General features: G+C 47.9%; 2 protein-coding genes across 17 annotated transcripts in view; one reads left to right on the top strand and one right to left on the bottom strand.

Moving 5' to 3' along the window:
* The window catches only part of Reep3 (receptor accessory protein 3), an 87,800-nt gene extending 80,901 nt beyond the window's left edge, over window positions 1–6,899 (bottom strand). For 2 of the 5 annotated variants that reach the window (NM_178606.5, NM_001204915.1), the window contains exon 1: window positions 6,701–6,899. In NM_178606.5, the coding sequence (NP_848721.1) occupies window positions 6,701–6,732 (32 nt within the window). In that variant the 5' untranslated portion in view covers window positions 6,733–6,899. Of the gene's footprint in view, window positions 1–6,120; window positions 6,328–6,700 lie in introns of those variants that run through there. The other 3 variants (XM_006513727.2, XM_006513728.2, XM_006513726.4) reach the window with 2 other exon arrangements.
* The window catches only part of Jmjd1c (jumonji domain containing 1C), a 159,976-nt gene continuing 147,319 nt past the window's right edge, over window positions 6,262–18,918 (top strand). For 7 of the 12 annotated variants that reach the window (XM_030244815.1, XM_006513042.4, XM_030244806.1 and 4 more), the window contains exon 1: window positions 6,262–6,629. The gene's annotated coding sequence lies outside the window, so the exon portion shown is untranslated. Of the gene's footprint in view, window positions 6,630–6,919; window positions 7,019–18,918 lie in introns of those variants that run through there. The other 5 variants (XM_030244817.1, XM_030244810.1, XM_030244805.1 and 2 more) reach the window with 4 other exon arrangements.

Below are 18,918 nucleotides of genomic sequence, written 5' to 3' on the forward strand. Positions count from 1 at the left end.
GCTCTCCTCATGCACACCCAGAAAAGGACATCAGATCCCATTACAGATGGCTGCGAGCCACCATGTGGGTGCTGGGAATTGAACTCAGGACCTCTGCAAGAGCAGAGGTTGCTGGAGAAAGTCTGAGGAGACGGTGGACAACTGTAGCAAGGGCTGCTGATATAGGAGATGAAGATCAAGCAAAAGGACATCACCACTGGAGGGGAAAACAGCAGCATTAGTGGGAGGGGAAGGGAAGCCTAAGCGATGGCGTTTGGGAGCATCCCACAGGAGTCAGAGTAGACACAGCGCACACAGTTTATTTATTCTCTTGCAGTATTCTCCCCCCCTCCCCCCCCCCCCCCCCCAGACAGGGTTTCTCTGTGTAGCCCTGGCTGTCCTGGAACTCACTTTGTAAACCAGGCTGGCCTCGAACTCAGAAATTCGCCTGCCTCTGCCTCTGGAGTGCTGGGATTAAAGGAGTGCGCCACCACGTCCGGCCCTCTTGCAATATTCTTAAAACAATTATTTTAAAAATAATCTTATTATTTTACGTGTATGGTACTTTGACTTTATGCATGTTTGCAAACCAAGTGCATGCTTGGTACCTGAGATCATAAGAGGCGTCAGATCCCCTGAGGCTGGAGTTACAGACCTGTGGGTGCTGGTCCTCAGTAACAGCAACAAGTGCTCCTAGCCTCAGAGATGTCGACATCCCCTCCTCTGAGGTATGCTTAGGTGAGAGAGAGGGAGAGAACTAACTGAAGAGTTGAGCAAAGTATTTAGCAAGATAAAGGAGTGCGAAAAAACAGCACATAGGTATGCTTACAAGGAGCACCTGGCAGATGGGTAAAACAGAACATGAATTGTGTGGCCAGGCAGTGGTGGCTCACACCTTTAATCCCAGCACTTGGGAGGCAGAGGCAGGCAGATTTCTGAGTTTGAGGCCAGCCTGGTCTACAGAGTAAGTTCAAGGACAGTCATGACTGCACAGAGAAAAACCCTGTCTCGAAAACAGGAGGAGGAGGAGGAGGAGGAGGAGATGGAGGAGGAGGAGGAGGAGGAGATGGAGGAGGAGGAGGAGGAGGAGGGAGGAGGAGATGGAGGAGGAGGGAGGAGGGAGGAGGAGGGAGGAGGGAGGAGGAGGGAGAGGGAGGGGGAGGGGGAGGGGGAGGAAGAGGAGGAGGAGGGGGAGGAAGAGGAGGAGAAGGAAAAGAAGAAGGAGAAGAAGAAGAAGAAGAAGAAAGAAAGAAAGGAAGGAAGGAAAGAAAGAAAAAAGAATATGCTGGAAAGAGGAGACATTGCTAGAGCATAGTTTTCATCTCCAAAAATATGTCTAGGTTGGCCTGTGGGCATGTCTGGTGGGGGGCAATATTCATAATTGTTACCTGATGTAAGAAGACCCAGTCCATTGTGGGTGTCACCATTCCCTAGGTCTAGCACCTTCTAAGAGAGGAGAAAGCCAGAAGAAAGCAAGGAAAGATCACCCCCACCACCCAGTGTGGATGTGAAGCTTTAACTTCCCTGCAATAATGGACTGTCACCTGGAACTGTGAGTCAAAATACACTCTTCCTTCCTCAGTTGCTTTTTCTCAGGGTGCCCGTCACAGCCATAGAAATGAAACTAGAACAAACAGTTGAAGAAAGCAGGAGAAAGTTTTTACCACTACGACTGCCAGATGATATCATTATGGCAAAACAGAGATGAAAACATGTTAGTTATATAGAAGGAAATAGAGAACTCTCCATAATTCAATTGTGTATGAGAAGAACATAGTTACCAAACATCTGGATTTACAAGAAGTTAAGAAAGAAAGAAAGAAAGAAAGAAAGAAAGAAAGAAAGAAAGAAAGAACGTCAATATGTGTAAGAGCTGGGGATGCAGTTCATTGGCAGAACACTTGGCTAGTGTGTGCAAGGTCCTAAGTTTGAACTCTAGTAACACCCACATCACCAAGAACAAAGGAAAACAAATGGAAATGTTATTACAGGGTGGGGGAGATGGCTCAGTGGGTAAAGTGCTTGCGATGCAAGCCTGAGGACCTGAGTTCAGATCCCCAGCAGTCCTGTAAGAAACCTGGGCATGGCAGATGCCCCTGTCACTCTAGTGCGTGGGAGGAGAGACAGGAGCATGGATCCCAGAGGTTTGCTGGCCAGCCATCTAGCCAACTGATGAGTTCCAGGCTCTGAGAGATCCCAGGTCTCAAATCATAAAGTGGAAAGTAACAGAGGAAGACACATGACATTGACCTGTGGCTCCATGTGTGCCTCTATGTGCACACATACCTATCCATCACACACATCACTAGAACTATGAACCATATAACAAAAAAAACCCGACATCCATGAGAGATGTAAAATAAGATTAAAAATTACTTCTATCCAATGTTAAATAGTCCGAGATTCCTTATCCAGTAAGGGGCTCAGAGAAGACAAACAAGAAACACACAGAAGTGATCAAAGCACACACAGATTGTTTAAATAGTGAGATAATTAATAAGTAAATATTAGGGCAATTATTCAACCTCGATAATAAGATATGAAATACAAAAGAAAAAAGACCTGTCATACATTACTAGGAAACAAAACACCAGTATAAGACTGTCAGGTTGCTCATTTATTTGTTTGTTTGTTTGTTTATGTTTTCCAAGACAGGGTTTCTCTGTGTAGCTGTGGGTGTCCTGGAACTCACTCTGACCAGGCTAGCTTTGAACTCACAAGGAGGCCTCTACCTCTTGAGTGCTGGGATTAAAGGCATGTGCTGCTACTGTCAGGCGGCCAGGCTGCATCTTGATAAAGTTCTTGTGCTTTGTTGATGTAACAGAAGACATGAATAACTTTTTGGTAAATAATTTTGCAGTTTTAGGCCAAGGATCATGAAAACATAAAGTTTCACTCAGAAATATTCCTCATGTACTTTTCCTAAGGAATTCCTCAAGGCAAGTCTGTGAAGGATGCTGTGGTGGTTTGAATATGCTTGGCCCAGAGAGTCATACTTTTAGGATGTGTGACCTTGTTGGAAGAAGTGTGTCTCTGTGAGGTGGGATTTTCTGAGATTTCCTTTGTTGTTGATTCTCTTTACCTTAGACTTAGTCTCAGGCAGACTCTTCAGACAAAGGCAAAAAGCAGCCACATTTTTTCAGCAAAATACCACAGGATGAACCTCTAGGTCAGAGGTCCAATCCATTATCATCAAGGCTGGATGCGTGACAGTATGCAGGCAGGCATGGTATATGGTTAGCTGAGAGTTCTACATCTTGTTCTGAAGGCCACAGGAAGATGAATGACTACCGGAAACTAGGAGGAGAACCTCAGAGCCCACCCCCACAGTGACATACTTCCTCCAACAAGGCCACAACTACTAATAGTGCTACTCCCTGGGTCAAGCTTAATTCAAAGCACCACAGATGCCCACTGCAGAATTGCACCTGTATTAATTATAGCATTCCTTATAAAATATTATGGTATACAACTTTTGTATATATAACTTTGATATCTAAACACAGGCTCAGAGGGGGGGACAAAAGAAAATGAAATATAGTCTAAAATTTAATATGTAGGTATTTGGCTAGTCCGTGCTTCTTTGTTCTGAAAGCAGCTACTGGCACTTATGGAATAATTACTACCCACTAGATGCTGCATGTGGACATTATATATGAGAATGTGCCTTATCTTATGGGGCGAGTCACAGTGGTAGAACTGATATTTAAATTCAGACCAGCTGGTTCGAGTTTTGATTTGTGTACAATGCTATAACACAGAAGCTACGAAAAGTTAGGGAAAGATGTGTTTGTGTGTGGGCTTTCCTCAATCTGTGAGCAGTGCCTTCAGAATATGAGGTACGGGCAGTGTATATGAATTTAGTATTATGAGGTATGCTCACGTTACCATTCCTTAAAATTTGCTCACCTGGAGAACTAGTTCAGAGGTTAATAGCACTTACTTCTGCCAAGGACCCAGGTTTTGGTTCCAGGATTCAAATGGCAGCTCACAACTGCTTGTATCTCCTGTTTCATGGGATCTGACATTACATTCTGACCTCTTAGGGTTTCTGCAGAAGCGTGGTACACATACATATACTCAGGCACACCCAGGTACAGGCAGACACCCCCCCCCCCCCCACGCTCACACACGGAATCCATTAAAAACCACTCATTTATTGGTCTTGTGAGCTTTAAGTAAGTTGATGTTGTGACAATCAATTGAAGATGAGGAGACGCTGCTTGCTTGTCAAGCCTAAGTCCCTATGCTCACCCAATCCCGTGGTGGAAGGAACAAACTGACTCCCACAGGTTGTCCTCTGTCACATTACCCCAAGGCCACCCAAAACGATAAATTAAAAAAAAAAAAGGCAACTTAAGCTCAGGTGGGCTCAGTACAGTCAGAGGGGCTACACAGCTACTAAGTGGAGTCTGAGTCTGAGTCTAATGTATCATTCTTGTCCTCAGAGTTATGCTTCAAGGTCTGCAAAGAATTGCTCCTTAATCTTGGGAGTTCAGGTTTAGATAGGGTCCCTTGTCCTTGATGGTACCTCCAAAGGCTCGGGCTGAGGAAACTGTCTGACCTTGTTTAGGCCCAGCTGGGCATTTCAGTAGGTGAAGAAGGAGATACACAAACAAATTCTATTTCACAGTGCGGAGCAAGTATCTAGGTTTGTGTAGCTATTAGGACAGCTTTTACATTTAGAGATAACCCAAGCGCAGATGGAAACACACACACAGATGTTCCTCGACAAATGTGCTGGACCCGAAGTTCACGAAACACATTTCTTGACTCCTGATTAATACATGTTTTAATGACCTTTAAAAAAAAAAGTCACATTTGCATGCTTCCCCTTCACCCCAGACCTTCAACTCCACAGGCTGACCGAGCAGGAGCGCATCCTTCCTTCAGTACTGGACTCAGTGTTTCTGGGATTATAAAAGTCTTCATAAAACAATGGCCTCTCTTTCTCTTCCTGCTTTTCTGGCTCTCACTCTGTAATCTACCCCAGCTCTGGTTTACACCAGTCCACCTATCAGAAATCTTTTCCTTCTTCCTCTTTGGCGGTCTAGATCGGGTTCATTCCTCAAGGTCTATTATGAACGTAATCTCTTTTGCCTTCTTTGATGACGCTCCAACCACAGATAATTTCTTCCTTGTCTAACACTGGGTATTACACCAGGTATAACCCTCATAAGACCTGACATTCTGACCTGTACAGTAGATATCTGTGGATGTGAAATGTGTGTCCCATTAAGATCTCCTACGTGGTACTGACCTTTGTATTGGAGGTAGCGTAGCACTAAACATACTTCCTTTCACCAATTAAAAAAATAAAAATCTTATTTGATGAATGCAAACTCAAGGTGTTCCATAATTTTCCATCATTGAAAATGGTCTAAGAGATCAAAAGACAAACCCAGTTTTTTTAATGGGGCATTTAATTTGAGGGGCTAGGCCAAAATAGTGGAGGGACTTCTGGTAGGTTAAGAAAGTATGCCTGGATTATGTGGAAACCCGAAGACTGCCTTGGAAGAGGCAAAACATAATTTGAAGGCACCCGTGGCATAACTTTATTTATTTGTGGCTTTAAGATGAATACAAGAAGTTCAGAGGCTTTAAAGGACATTTTATGAAAGAGCAAATTTTGAATGCATTGCAAACTAGGTTACCTAGCTCACTTCCAAACGAAATAAAAGCAAGTTAAAAAAAAATTAGCTCCTTCTCCGTAGTGAAAATAATAATGCCCAAGTAATGTCATTTTCTCCCTTCAAATTATAAGCTAATCAGCGAGGCCTGTTAACCTCATATAAACATTTCATTAAGGTACTCAGATGACACTACTGCTACATGAATAATGAATTCCCGCCCCCAGGCTTTACCTAATTTATGGCCCTTTATTTGGTGACTTTGCTTTAGAGCGCACAGGGTAAGGTGAAAGATGGGAAGAGAACCGGTTTAACTTGTATTCAAATACCTTTGCAGATTAAACAACACATCTCAACTTTTCCCCCCTCCTCTCCCCATCCGCAGCTCTCGTTTGTATCACAATCAGTGAACTGAGGAGATGACCCGAACAAAGGGGACTGGCACCTGCGCCTTCTCCATTGCAAACATTTCTTCCCACCCACGGCCCTCCACGGTCAGCGTTTGCCCGACCTTTCTAGCGCAGGCTCTTTCCCAGGTCACCTCGGGACCCCTGAGCAAGACTCTGCAGCCCGGGCTCTGACACCGATCTCTCCTCCTCCTACACGTGACCAAGCGGCGTGCGCCGCGGACAGACACCGCAACGCGGTAGACCTGGTGACAAAGGCTCGGGCGCATCCGGAGTCCCGCCGGCCTCCCGCGCTCAGCGTCGGCGGAGCCTGCGCAGGGCGGTGCCGCGCAGCGCGGGCCGCGGGAGCGGGAGCCGCAGCCGGGAGCGCGCCGCGGAGCCGAGCAGAGCCCGCCGCGCGCAGCGCCGGGCAGCGGAGGAGCCGAGGAGCGGAGCAGCGCCTGCCGCGTAGCCGAGGAGCGGAGGGGAGGCCGAGGAGAAGCCGAGCAGAGCCCGCCGCGCGCCGGGGAGCGGCTCCACGGAGCAGAGCCCACCGCCTGCCAGTCCGTTCGCCCGCGCCCTGCTGCTCCCAACGCCGCCGCCGCCCCGGAGCCCCGCAGCGACTGGGACACGGGTGAGCAGGCCGCGGCCCGTGAGCTTGGCTCCGGCAACCGGGCCCCAAGCGTCTTCCCCGCCCGTACTTACACCACGGCTCGGGAGATCATCCAGGACACCATCTTTTCGGCCGATGGGCCGCTGACCGCAGGCCGCGCGCTCCCCGCTCGCGCTCCCCGGGGCCGCGCTGGCGCCCTCGGGAGCCGGCCCGGTGTGTGCGCGCGGTGCCCGGAGCCGCCCGGAGCCCGGTCCCCCGCCCGTCCGCCCCCGCCCGCGGCCCCGCCGGCCCTGCCGGCCCCGCCCCTGCGCTCCGCTGATAGGCGGCGGCTCCGGGACCCCGCGGGCGCTGCGCTCCACCGAGCTGCGCGGTCACCTCGCTTCCCCGGGCCGGGGGACTCCGGGCGGGCGGTGAGAGCGCGTGGGAGCCGAGGCCGGGGGCGGGGGAAGCCGGGATTGTGAAGTGTCTGGCTAGGTGCGGCTCCGGTGCTCACCGAGGCTCGGCAGCCAGGGCCTACCACAGGCCTGGGTTGGCACGGCGAGGCTCGTGGTGCAATGCAGGGGCCAAGGGAGAGCGTCGGGGGTCACGTTTGGAGTGATGGGTTTGCAGGGATGGCGAGGCTGTTCTGGGCCCCTTGGGGCACCTTTTCCATCAGCGTCAGCCAACTCCTGTCTGTCTTGCCTGCCCCACAGCCTAAAACGTGGACCCAGGATTTCCGACCCGTGGTGCTGTTTACAAGTGTCCTTATTTTTTTTTTCCGTCACGCGCGCGCGCGTGTGTGTTACCTCTTAACACTGTCCAAAATTTTAAGCTGACCTTTTAAGTTACTGTAGGTGTTTTTTTTTCTTGGTCCCCTGGTGGAAGCAATAGTAAAAGTTCTCTAAGCTAGAAAGAATAATGTCTGTAATGTGGTGTTTGGAGCCTTTAATTAAAGTCCTAGAAAATATGATGGCTCATTTTGGGACGTACTGTAATTTAATCTTTTTGTTCCCCAGTTTCCCCATAATAAAAAGAGGCTAATAATACTCTTGCTTACCTCCTGCTTTTCAAGGATGATGTAAGGTATTGCTAATTAATGTGTTTAGGAAGGAGTCGGATTTGCCTGGGATGGTATCAAGGGACAGGGATAGGTTACCATGAGTGCCTTGTAGTTCATGAGGCCTATAAATTAAGAAGAATTTTGGCCATGAAAGAAAGCAGCAGGGGAGGGATGGTGGTGAGCTCTTGTGATCCCAGCACTGTGGAGGAGGTGGAGGCCTGCGGGGTTTCCTTCCACAGAACCAGGAAGAGAAGTCCTCCGCTGCTTTCTGCTCTTCCGTTCCTTTTTTTTTTTTTTTTTTTGCTTATTTACATTAAGAATGTGTGTTTTTATTTCAGGGGCTGCGGTGATTGCGTTTGTCCTGGTTTATTTAGTTTGACCATTGTTCAGCGTTACTGGGGAGATGTGCTTGCCCTCTAAGCAGCAGTTTTTCTGGCACATACCTTCCTTGTCCTTTCATGTCCTTCCATGGGCAGAGCGGTCTTGTAATGTCTTTATTTACAGCCTTTCGTTCCTCATCCTTAACATATCTTTCCCCTCCTCTCTTTCCTGAGCTAAGGTGTGTTTTCGTGCCCTTGACTGAATTGCATCTTTTTCTTGGATGCTTTATTTCCCATTCTCTACCTTTCTGACCTCTTAAATCCCCCCCCCCCAATTCCCTGCCCCCCACCCTCCCTCATAATTTATCCCTTAAGTTTCTGGACTCCTTTCACCCCTCCGCATTTAGTCTCTTCTGCCTGTTTTGCAGAGGTGATGGCTCTTGTTATTGTTTGCAGGACACAGCCCCCTTGTTCCTATTTCAAAAAGCCACGGGTTGTAAACCACCTACCTACCCTGGGTTGCTACAGTGTTGTTGAGTCATCCTGCCGCCCCAGACAGCCCTGGAGTGTTGATTCTCCTTGGTACCATGGAAACGGAGGTTTAGAGAACTTAACTCTGTAGCCAGTGATCCCCATGGTTCATAGGTAATGGAGCTGAACTCCAGTACTTTTGAGTCATACCTGAGTTGGGTGTGAGTTGGTTAGTCCAGGGGGAAAATTAAAAATTAGCAAGCTGCTTTTCTTCGTTGTTGTGACTGGCATTAACCACTAGCAAGCAGGTGGGGATGGGTCTGGGGATGCTGCACTCTGTGCTGTGTGGGGGACATCCTGAACAAAGACTGTTCCTGTGTCCTTCCTGGTTTAGGAAGATCATGCTTGTCATTCCTGTGATATTTGTCATCGTCAGAGCCTGAAATTTCCACTTTATAAAGTCACAGTTTTAACCGTGACTGAAGTTTCTTGTCTCTGTCTCTGCACACTCCTGTTGTGTAAACGAGAAGGGAAGGTTGTGTTCACCACTTGATTAGACGTTTTTGATAGTTGTGTCACATGGAGTCCTCAGCAGGTTTGCAAGGCAGTCACGTCCAGTTCCTAATCATTTTGTCCCAGCATCCATATGCTGACGGGCCTTTGTGTAACTTATTTTTATTTCCCCTTTCCACTTTACTGGTTTATCTAGATAGATGGATTTGTTTGGAGTTGCCTGTACAAGGGGGTTGCTCGGTGCGTCTCATTATGGCAGCGTGTTAACCGGAGGGCCACTCGGAAACTGATACGGCTGAGAACTATTGACCTACATAAGAGTCGGTCAATCCTAGGAGGAGCCTCTTGTGGAAAGCGCCCAGCTTTTAGAGGTGGCTGCTTGCTGTTTGTTACTGGACCTCAGATACTTGAGATCTGCTAATTGATGGCTATTAGATATATGCTTCAGTGTGTAAGATGATGCTATAGCCTTATGTGAGAAAAGGGAATACGGTATCTTCTGCTCAGCAGTGTGTGTGTGTGTGTGTGTGTGTGTGTGTGTGTGTGTGCACGCACGCGCACACAGTTGCCTGTGCTCCTTGCACCAAATGAAGGCCAGAGGGTGTCAGGCATATCCTATCCTCTGCTGCTCTGCCTTATTCCTTGGAGGTAGGGTTACTCTGACCTTGGAGAATTCATGTTTTCAGCTAGGCTGGTACCCTGCAAACCCAACTAACTCTCCCGACTCTGCCCCTCACCCCACACACTGGGGTTATTATAAGAACAGGGGCTGGAGAGATGGCTCAGCAGTTAAGAGCACTGACTGTTCTTCCAAAGGTCCTGAATTCAAATCCCAGCCACCACATGGTGGTTCATAACCATCTGTAATGAGATCTGACACCCTCTTCTGGACTGTCTGAAGACAGCTACAGTGTACTTACATATAATAAATAAATCTTTAAAAAAAAAAAAGAACATGGATAACCAAGTCCAGCTTATGGGGCTGGGCAGTGATGTGGGTGGGGTGGGGTTGCTGGGGTTGGAACTCTGGCCTTCATGGTTGAGCAGCAATCACCTTTAACCACTGAGCCTACTCGAGTAGCTTTTATAATGTGGCCTTACTTGGCATGCTTCCTCTCATTCCACATAGAAGCTAGGGAAATATTTAAAGCTTTGTTTGTTTATACATTTCATCAGTGTTTGTATGCTGTGTGTGCAGTGCATCCTTCATGGTGCTGTGCCAGGACCACTGTGGATATTGAGCTCAGCCTTGGTGGGAAGCAGTGTAGGTAGGCTGGAGGACGTTTTCTCTGGAGACCTCTTGCTCTTCCTCGTAATGAGATGAATGGTGAGTCACTGCTAGTTTTGTTTTGAATGACTATGTTAATGGGTGGTGATCAAATGTAAAGGGCTTTAGGACTCATTTAAAAGTCTCACTCTCGCTACCACTTCCTCCTCTAGTTGTCCTAGGAGATAGTGGAATGTACAGCTTTTTGCATGTTAAAGGAGCTCGCTTATTAGCAAATCAATAGAGAGTAGGAAAGTACCTGAGGCAGCGAAAGAGAGCCGCCCCAGGTGTAGAGCAGAATTACAGGGTAAGGAGATAGTATCACAAGTCTTGTAATTATTAATGAGTATGCTAATGAGACTGAATACTGGGTCACCTTCCCATTTCTAATAGGGAAGTATTTTTAAATAATTGAAAAGACTTTCATCTGTAAGAAGGCTAAAATTACCAAATTACCTTAATAGTGACTTAGAGAGTAGTGGTAGAGAGAGAGAGAGAGAGAGAGAGAGAGAGAGAGAGAGAGGGAGGCAGGCTTGGGAGAAGAGACTCTCTCTGCCCAGATGAACCCCCGCTCGCTTGCCTCTTTCAGCCATTCTCCTTTGGGTGTTCCGGTTACCGCAGAGGTAGAGTTTGGCATCCTGCGTGGGGTTGAGTCATAAAGAGATGATGTGCTGAAAAGTAGGGTAAGATTGCATTAGAATAGGCAGATTAGATAGGGAAGCACGCAGTCAGTGCTGGGATTGATCAGAGGCGCCTCTCAGCCTTGGGGAAAGCCAAATGTCTCTGATAGCTAGCTCTCATCTCTGATGGCTAGCTCTCATCTCTGATGGCTAGCTCTCATCTCTGATGGCTAGCTCTCTAGCTCTTGGCAACTCGCCTGAGAATCGCCATTGTCTCAGATCTTCTTCACATTTAGGAAGTAGCCTCACCTGAAACCTGGATTGAGACCAAAGAGCTTGCCCACTCTCTTCCTGGTTAAAAAAAAAAAATGATACTCTGTCAAGCAGCACGGAGACTCTTTGAGGCGCACTTGAAACGCAGTAAATTGAACCACACTTCCATATTTTGAACTACAGATTGGTGAATTCAGAAAACTGGAGTTTGTGAGCGGATTCTCAGAAAGCTAAATGATAATTCTATCCCAGGACTACTTACCTGCCATTCGAACAGGAGAGTAAAGGTGCTTATTTGATGTTGCCCTATGACTTGAAACACACCGAGTAAAGTCGAGAAGTGGGATGGTAGAAATCTAGTCCTTTGCTTCCTTCCCTCCAGTTGTCCAGGTCCTTTCAGAAAATCCACTTTTTATTTAAGTTCTACCAAAGAGAAGGAACAAATTACGTAAGTGTCTCCTCCTGGAGCAGATACGTGTGGAGAGGCTTTTGTAATATCTGCCCTAAAACAAACAAAAAACCCCAGCAGATTTCCTATGTTCTGAAGTCCCTCAGCTCCTTGCTAATCACTTGAGGACCGTGCTTAGGTGTAAAGTGGTTTGATGGACAGCTTCTTGACAGATTAATATAAGGAATTCAAAAGACCACCATTTCATGAACAGAGATGCAAAGATCTTCAACAAGAGGCTCGCAGAGTCCACCAATTCATGACTCGTCGTGGTGCACCGTAACAAAGTGGGACGCCCCAGGTGGGCCAGTCTGTGGTGGCACCAGAGACATCACTTGAATTAATCTTCATACACCGAGAAGCTAAGAAAGGAAGACAGTATGGTCCAAACAGGCGAGCAAAACACTTGACAGGTCCAAGACCAATTCCTTACGACAGTGTTCGATGGACAGGGCTAGAGAAGGGTTCGGCGGTTGGCTAAGAGCAGCAGCCAAACTGTAGCTCATCATACATAGTACATGGTGAAGAACTAACTGGGTGCTCTCTTGCTAGGGGAAGGAGAAAGACAGATACCACCATCAACATTGCTTTTCAGCAATGAATAGAAAATAGGCCAAAGATCTTAAGAGACACCTTGCCAAGGAGGAAATACCCAGGACAAATAAAAATGCGAAAAGCACCACACCCCCATCCGTCGCAGGTTAACGAGGTGCAGGGGGTTGGGTGGTGCATTCTGCACCTATGAGGGTGGTCAGGCTCACAGCTCTTGGGCCACAGTGCTGGCCGAGACATAGTACACAAGGGAAGCAGTCCACTGACCCATGGCACGGCCAGCCCAAGAGACGGTTTCTCCCGAGTCAAATCTGCTCTTAACTGTTGGCCCAATGATCCTGATACCCTCCAGTGTTGGCTTCTGTTGCAGGGAAACCTGCATGTGTTTACAGGAGCTTGAGTCACTGTTGTCGAAAGTCACTGGTGACCAAGATGTCCGTTAGTTAGGTGTTCTAGATAAATTATAGTAAGCTCAGACAGCGCTGGAGGGAAGGAATTACAGCTTAGTCCAGGAAACCTCACTCTGCATTCTTATGAAAGAAACACTTCCTGAGAAGTCTGGGTCCTGTGTGACTTCAAGCACAAGATCCGAAAAGGCAGAGAACCAAGTACAGCAGAAAGATCCCTGGCTCTCAGAGTTAGGGGGTGGGTGAGGGCTGAACAGGCAGATTTGAAACGCAAGAAAACGTTTCTGTTCTGGTCCTGCAATGATTCATAGGCGCCATGATATATGTGCTAACATCTGTAGCAAGATGTTACAAGATTGTAACAAGATCAGTAAGGCCATATTTGTAAGCTGTGGAGTATGAGTGAAGATAATGAGTCTGTGTGGCCCATGGATGGCGCCAGATGCGCCTCCCTTAGCTCTATGAGTATTTATCCCCCTCATTTTTTTGCTACCTCGAAGTTTCTCGCAGGTCCTTCAGACTCAGTCTTTCTTTCTAAATCCTCGCCTTTAAAAAGTTGCTTCTCATTCATACTCGTCTCGTTTCCCCTATGTGATGTGGATCAAATTAATTGTGGCAAATCCTTGCTAAGGAGTTGATTGGGCTGGTGAGGTGACTCAGCAGGTAGAGATGCTTGTCCTAGGACTGGCAGCCTGAGTGTGATCCCTAGGACACACGAGGAGTGGGGGGGGGGGGGGAGCAAGGGAGGGATGGGAGAACGCTGACTACTATAAGTGGTCCTCTGATCCTCACAAGCATGCAATGGCACAGACTTGATACACACAGCGTAGGTGCACAGGCAAATAGTGCTTGTACAAGGAGGGAGGGCCAGTGGAGGGCCCTGCATGTGCTCACACGCTAATCAGTGTTGTCAGCTCATATGAATTGTTTTTCTATAGGGTCTCACTATGTATCTCTGGATGGCCTGGAACTCACTCTGTAGATCACATCGGCCTCTTAACTTCCAGAGATCTGACTGTCTTCTGTCACTTGAGCGCTAGGATTAAAGACTGTACCCAGCCCCAGTGTCTTGATCTTGATTATTAAGGAAACCGGCTCACAGGTTCCTCGGCCGTGCTGAGAGTGTGCTGATGTTCACGGGTTGTCTGTGGAGAATGCAAAGGTGACTTTAAATATCTCAGGGGACAGCTTGCACACGTTTCCATATTTCCATGGACGCCGGCTGGGCTTTTGATGGTGCCTTCCTCTCGAGACACGGTCCGGGCCTGTCGTTTCAGACTTTATCTCCTGGCTCCTAACCTTTCCTCTGCATAGTTCAAAGCTGACTCTATTGGTTGTGCCTCAAACTTATGTGTGTACAGGACTTCTGTTTAAATCACGTTTGACGCTGCCTGAGTCCATTCTGTGCTTGCAACAGGTCAGCCATCTCATACTCTCTAGTTGGGGGTTAGAAACTTTTAAAGCACATTGGAGTTAGAGCTGTAATTAGTTATATTAGAGGGTTGTTGTGGTTACTGTAGACCTTTAGCTTCTGCTAATAAGCCCAGGCTTTGAGGAGGTCAGTCCCATGGCTCCTTCAGTTTCCATTCTTCCTGCTGTGAGATTTTGTTTTCATCTGCCCTCTGTCTGAGAACCACTGGAGAGAGACCCTGCATCTCTCTCATACCTTTATAGGAAGTCTCCGCACCTCCTTGTTTTCTCAGTTTTTAATACTGGGGTCTGGAGACTTACCCACTTTTGTTTGTAATCCTGGTCCCTCGGTTTCCTCTGCTGTGTAAGGTTGTCGGTGTCGAGTGTATTCTTTTCATCCCGCTCACTGATTGTTGCCTTGGATGTTTGGAACATCTGTTGCTGCTGATGTTCTGTTTTGCCTCAGCTACATACGTAAATGTCTATGACATGTGTCAAGTAGCACATCCTATTCTAAAAATAAACCGCAGGGGGATAGATAGGCCGGCGGCAGAACCCGCACGGAGCATGTCTAAGACCCCCATCTTGACTCCCAGAACCCAAAACATAAAAGAATAAAAACAAACTGTCGACCCTGAATGGCTGCCATCTGTGTCCCGCCAGCTGTCACTCTGACAAAATAATTGAAAAGTCACCTCAAAGGGAGGTTCAGAGGTCTCATCCAGGGTCACCCTGCTTGATTTTTTTCCTGTGCCTGCCTGAGGCAGAGCTTCATGGCTGGGCACCTGCTCCCCAGAGCCGTTCACGTCTCCACTTCTTGGGAGGAGGGGAAGAGGTAGGCCAGGGTCATAGTATTCTTTAAAGTCAGGTCCATCCTTGGCCTCCCCTCCCCCAACTCCCCAAGTTTTAACCTCCTGCCCCTAGTACCATCAGCTGGAGACCAAGCTCTAACACCTGAGCCTGCCTGGCAAGAACATTCCAGATTCAAACATAACGCCATTCATTCCAGCAGATGTTAAGCTTCTTGATGGCAGGATGTGCCTTACACACCCCAGTTTGCCTTGTTTCCTGGTCGTCCCAGTAATCTCGAGACCACTTCACTTTCTGCAGATGAAAGTCAAAACCTCTGTCACTTGTGTAACAGTCATTTGGGGTTCCAGGAAGCTTATTTCAGAGGTCTACAGAAAGGAAATAACAAAATCAGAAAGTCCAGGCGAAATGGAGAACATCGGTTATGCTTTGAAAGATTAAGGGCTGGAAGGCTGGGTTTAGGACCAGGTCTAGCACAGGCCAAAAGTATATCCGCATACATTAAAGGCCATACTTTAGATTGTTTGCCTTAAGGGGATTATTTATAAATTACTAAGAGAACTCAACACGGAAACGCATGAGAACTCTTGGTAGGTGTACACGGTCATAGAGATGTGTAACAGTCCATCGCACATAACCCAGGCAGCCTTGGCAACAGAGAGACCATGGAATTTGGGAGGCACATACTCTCAACTATAGAAAAAGGAAGGAGCATATGGGCAGCTAGTGACGACTGCCAGGGTAGTATGCCACATATACTGATTTGAGGAAATTAAAAAGGAAGGGAGAAACTGTTCTTTTTGAAGGAACAAACCTCAGCTGCTCCAAAAAGGTGAGCCTGGGTCTCCTACGGGGGAAAATAGAACAGGTAAAAAGAGCTGTAGTGTGCGGGGCCGGGGGGGGGGGGGGGCCAGACACAGAAGGGCTAGCAGCAGTCGGTTCTACAGCAGGCACTAGCCAGGAGTCTGCTAGTCCAGTTGGCACTGTCAGATTGCACAGGTCACAGGCTGGATGTTTACCAGCACAGGTCGCAGGCTGGGTGTGTAGACGTCCCCTTCACCCTGTCTGTCAGGTTGTGAGACCCATTCAGCTACTTGCGTCTCTTCTCCGTGCCCTTTTCTTTTTCACTACTCTCTCCCCGCCCCAGCTGACTTGTGTTGCGTCAGCCCCTGCCAGGTTCTTCCCGTGCTCAGTAGATACCCCTGGCAGCTCAGAATCTCAGTGTTATCAGTTGCTTGCAAAGAGAAAAAGGCCAGCCGGGCAGTGGTGGGGCACGCCTTTAATCCCAGCACTTGGGAGTCAGAGGCAGGTGGATTTCTGAGTTCAAGACCAGCGTGGTCTACAGAGTGAGTTCCAGGACAGCCAGGGCTACACAGAGAAACCCTATCTCTAAAAACAAAAAAAAAACAAAAACACCCCCCCCCAAACCCAAAAAACCTAAAGGATAGAAAAAGGCCTAAGGTAAAGTATGGGAAAGGGCACCATGCCCTTCTGTGCCAGCTGAGTCTATTATTTAGAGACTCCCCAGTGCTGTCCGCTCTTAAGACGTCCTTGCATTGTAATGTTTGAAGTGTGGACAGCCATGTCAAGATGCATAAAGATAGAGGTAGTTCCCTGGCTGTAGTCTGGGAGAAGACCCTGCTCCAGAGACTGTCTGCTTTAACTTTCTTGGCTGTCTGTCAGTATTTCTTTTTAGCCGGTATGGGTAGGGCCTCTGTATCGAGGAGATGCTACAACCCACTGTCAGCAGGGGGTGGGCACAGGGGGGAGCGGTGTGAGCAGCTTAAGGCAGAAAGGGTGGGAAAGATTAGAGTCTCTGTGGCCCTGCCTTGGGGGCCAGAAACCATGGATGGAAAAAAGGAAATTGTGTATCGTGATGTGACCTCATTTCTCTTGCTCTCTGTCATTAATTCTACGTTTCTTAATCAGCTGGTCTTCTCGTCCACAGCCTCCTGGTTGCCTGGCACAGCAAGCAGAGTGGGCTTTCCGGTACATACGTGAGAGGGTCCTGCCGCTTACCCTCTTCCATGACCTGTGGCTTCCCCAGGCTCTGGTTAGATTCTATCTTGGCTCACAGAACCCCGTGTGCACTGATCTCCTTGTGTTTCCAAAATTGATGGGTTACTATCTCTCTGCCCTCTTCCTGATCCTGTGAACCTAGCATTGTACTTCCTTCCCTGGGGCCTTCGCTGTTCCCTGTTTCAAGACGAGCACCTGGCAAGTTCAGCTGGAGACTCTGACTAAACACTGCTCCTCAGACTGTCTTCTTAGTGTGGTCCAGATTCCAAGGCATCTCTGTCACCAATTACCCAATCTCACCTAGCCTCGAATGGATTACCTTACTCCATTGTAAGCTTCTGTTCTTATTGTCTCCTCTTCCTCCAATTATGCTGTAGGTTGTTACTTCAGGAATGTTGTCTGTCCTGTTTCACTGTTTTGGTCTCAGTGCCTGTACACACCCAGCCTTAGGATTTTGAATGGCTATTTATACCAGAGAAGGCGCAGAAGCAGGCTGTTCATGATCCCATGGCGTTTGCCCTCAGGGCACAATTTATCAAATCAAGCAAAAAGTGCTGAATAGAACCCAAATCAGCGGTCATGGACCAACCAGTCTAATGTCTTGGCAGAGTGTGGCTTTTAGCAGTTCAAGTGGGACTTACTGAGGAGGCAGGCTGGGGGAACAGGACATAGAGCACCGATACCTCTTGAATCCATTTCAGAATGATCTGGATTTCAGAGAAGGCTCTGCTGGAGACCAGGTAGTTCCAGGAGCTGCTGAGAAGATTGCCTGCTTGTCAGAGAGCAGGTTGGTTAACAGCCAGAAGAATTAGAGTCAAGGTGGGAGCCAACCGAACACTCAGGGTTTGCAACAAAGAACAAACAAACATGGGTCACCTTGTGCTGTCTTCATGCAGCTCGCCTGCAGCCGGGGTGTGGGATGAGGAGGGTGGCAGAGGGATTGGACAGGGCTTAGGGTGGGTGAAGAAGACTTTGGTGTGGAGCAGTGCTGTGCTGACAAATCTCTGCAGATCACCTAGCTCATCTGTCCGCTGTCTCCCAGGCTTCACAGAAAGGGTCTCCTGATTGCTCTCCTGCTCCCAGCCCTGCAGTACAACCGTGCCTTTTGTCAAAGACCTTTAATCATTAATGATTTCCCTTTTTTTTTTTTTTAAAGTAAAGATTGCAGTGAGAGTACAGTTTGCTGTCTATACCGAATTGACCTAAGTTGAACTAAAAGCCCCAAGCCGGAACAGAACCTTGTTCTAGTTACTGCCCTAAGACAGCTAAGTGGCTATTATCTCCTGTAGATTTCTGAAGGATTAACGGTGGGTGTGAGCTCTTGGAACCTGGCTGCCCAAGGCCCATTCATTTCCCAGGCCCTCTGTCCTCAGGGCGCCATCCTCCAGGAGCTGGGTTTGTTTGCTGGGCTCTTCAGACCCAGTACCATTTGCAAAGTGCATGTGATGGCGCTACTTCACGGTGAGTGATTTGAGCTCTCTCTAGATAATAATGCCTTTTAGCTCTTGGCATATTGCCCGATGCATGGTCCGTAAGAAGCAATGGTTGTCTCGTTCTCTGAATGATCTCGCAGAATTTGGACCTGAACCCCAATTTAAATTTTTATTTTACTTAACGCAGTGCATGGGATCAAACTCAGGGCCTTGCACATGCTAGTCAAGGGCTCAATGGAGGTACGAGAGAAAGAGGGGGTGAGAGGAGAAGGGGAAGAAACCCCCTTTCTCCGGAGTTTGAAGTCTCTGCAGCTGAGAATTCCAGCTCACTGATCAGCATTTGCTATGGAGGTTGTTGTACAGACTTTCTTTTATATAAAGACTTTTCAAATAAGGATGTTAAGATAGCCATGAGCTGTGCTTCAGGCCAAAGCCTTTATGACCCACTCTCCTTTCTCAGCTGTAAACCTACAGTCTTCTAGGAATTAAAAACTCTCTGTTTACAGTAAGGGCACCTTGTGCTGCACTTGTGACCCGGCTCGTGACCTGGGCTTGTGCTATCTGCCTATATTCCTACCACAGCCCCTCCAGCACCATCTCAGAATCTCATTGGCCGGAAATGGTGAAATGTTTCCTGACAGCACTTCAAGATGTCACCAAATCCTATAGACGGCCACTGCTACGACATCTAAATGTGACTTGCTTGATTCTCAGAGGGAAGACACTCA

Source organism: Mus musculus, chromosome 10 (genome assembly GCF_000001635.26).
Source record: "Mus musculus strain C57BL/6J chromosome 10, GRCm38.p6 C57BL/6J".
Lineage (NCBI taxonomy): Eukaryota > Metazoa > Chordata > Mammalia > Rodentia > Muridae > Mus > Mus musculus.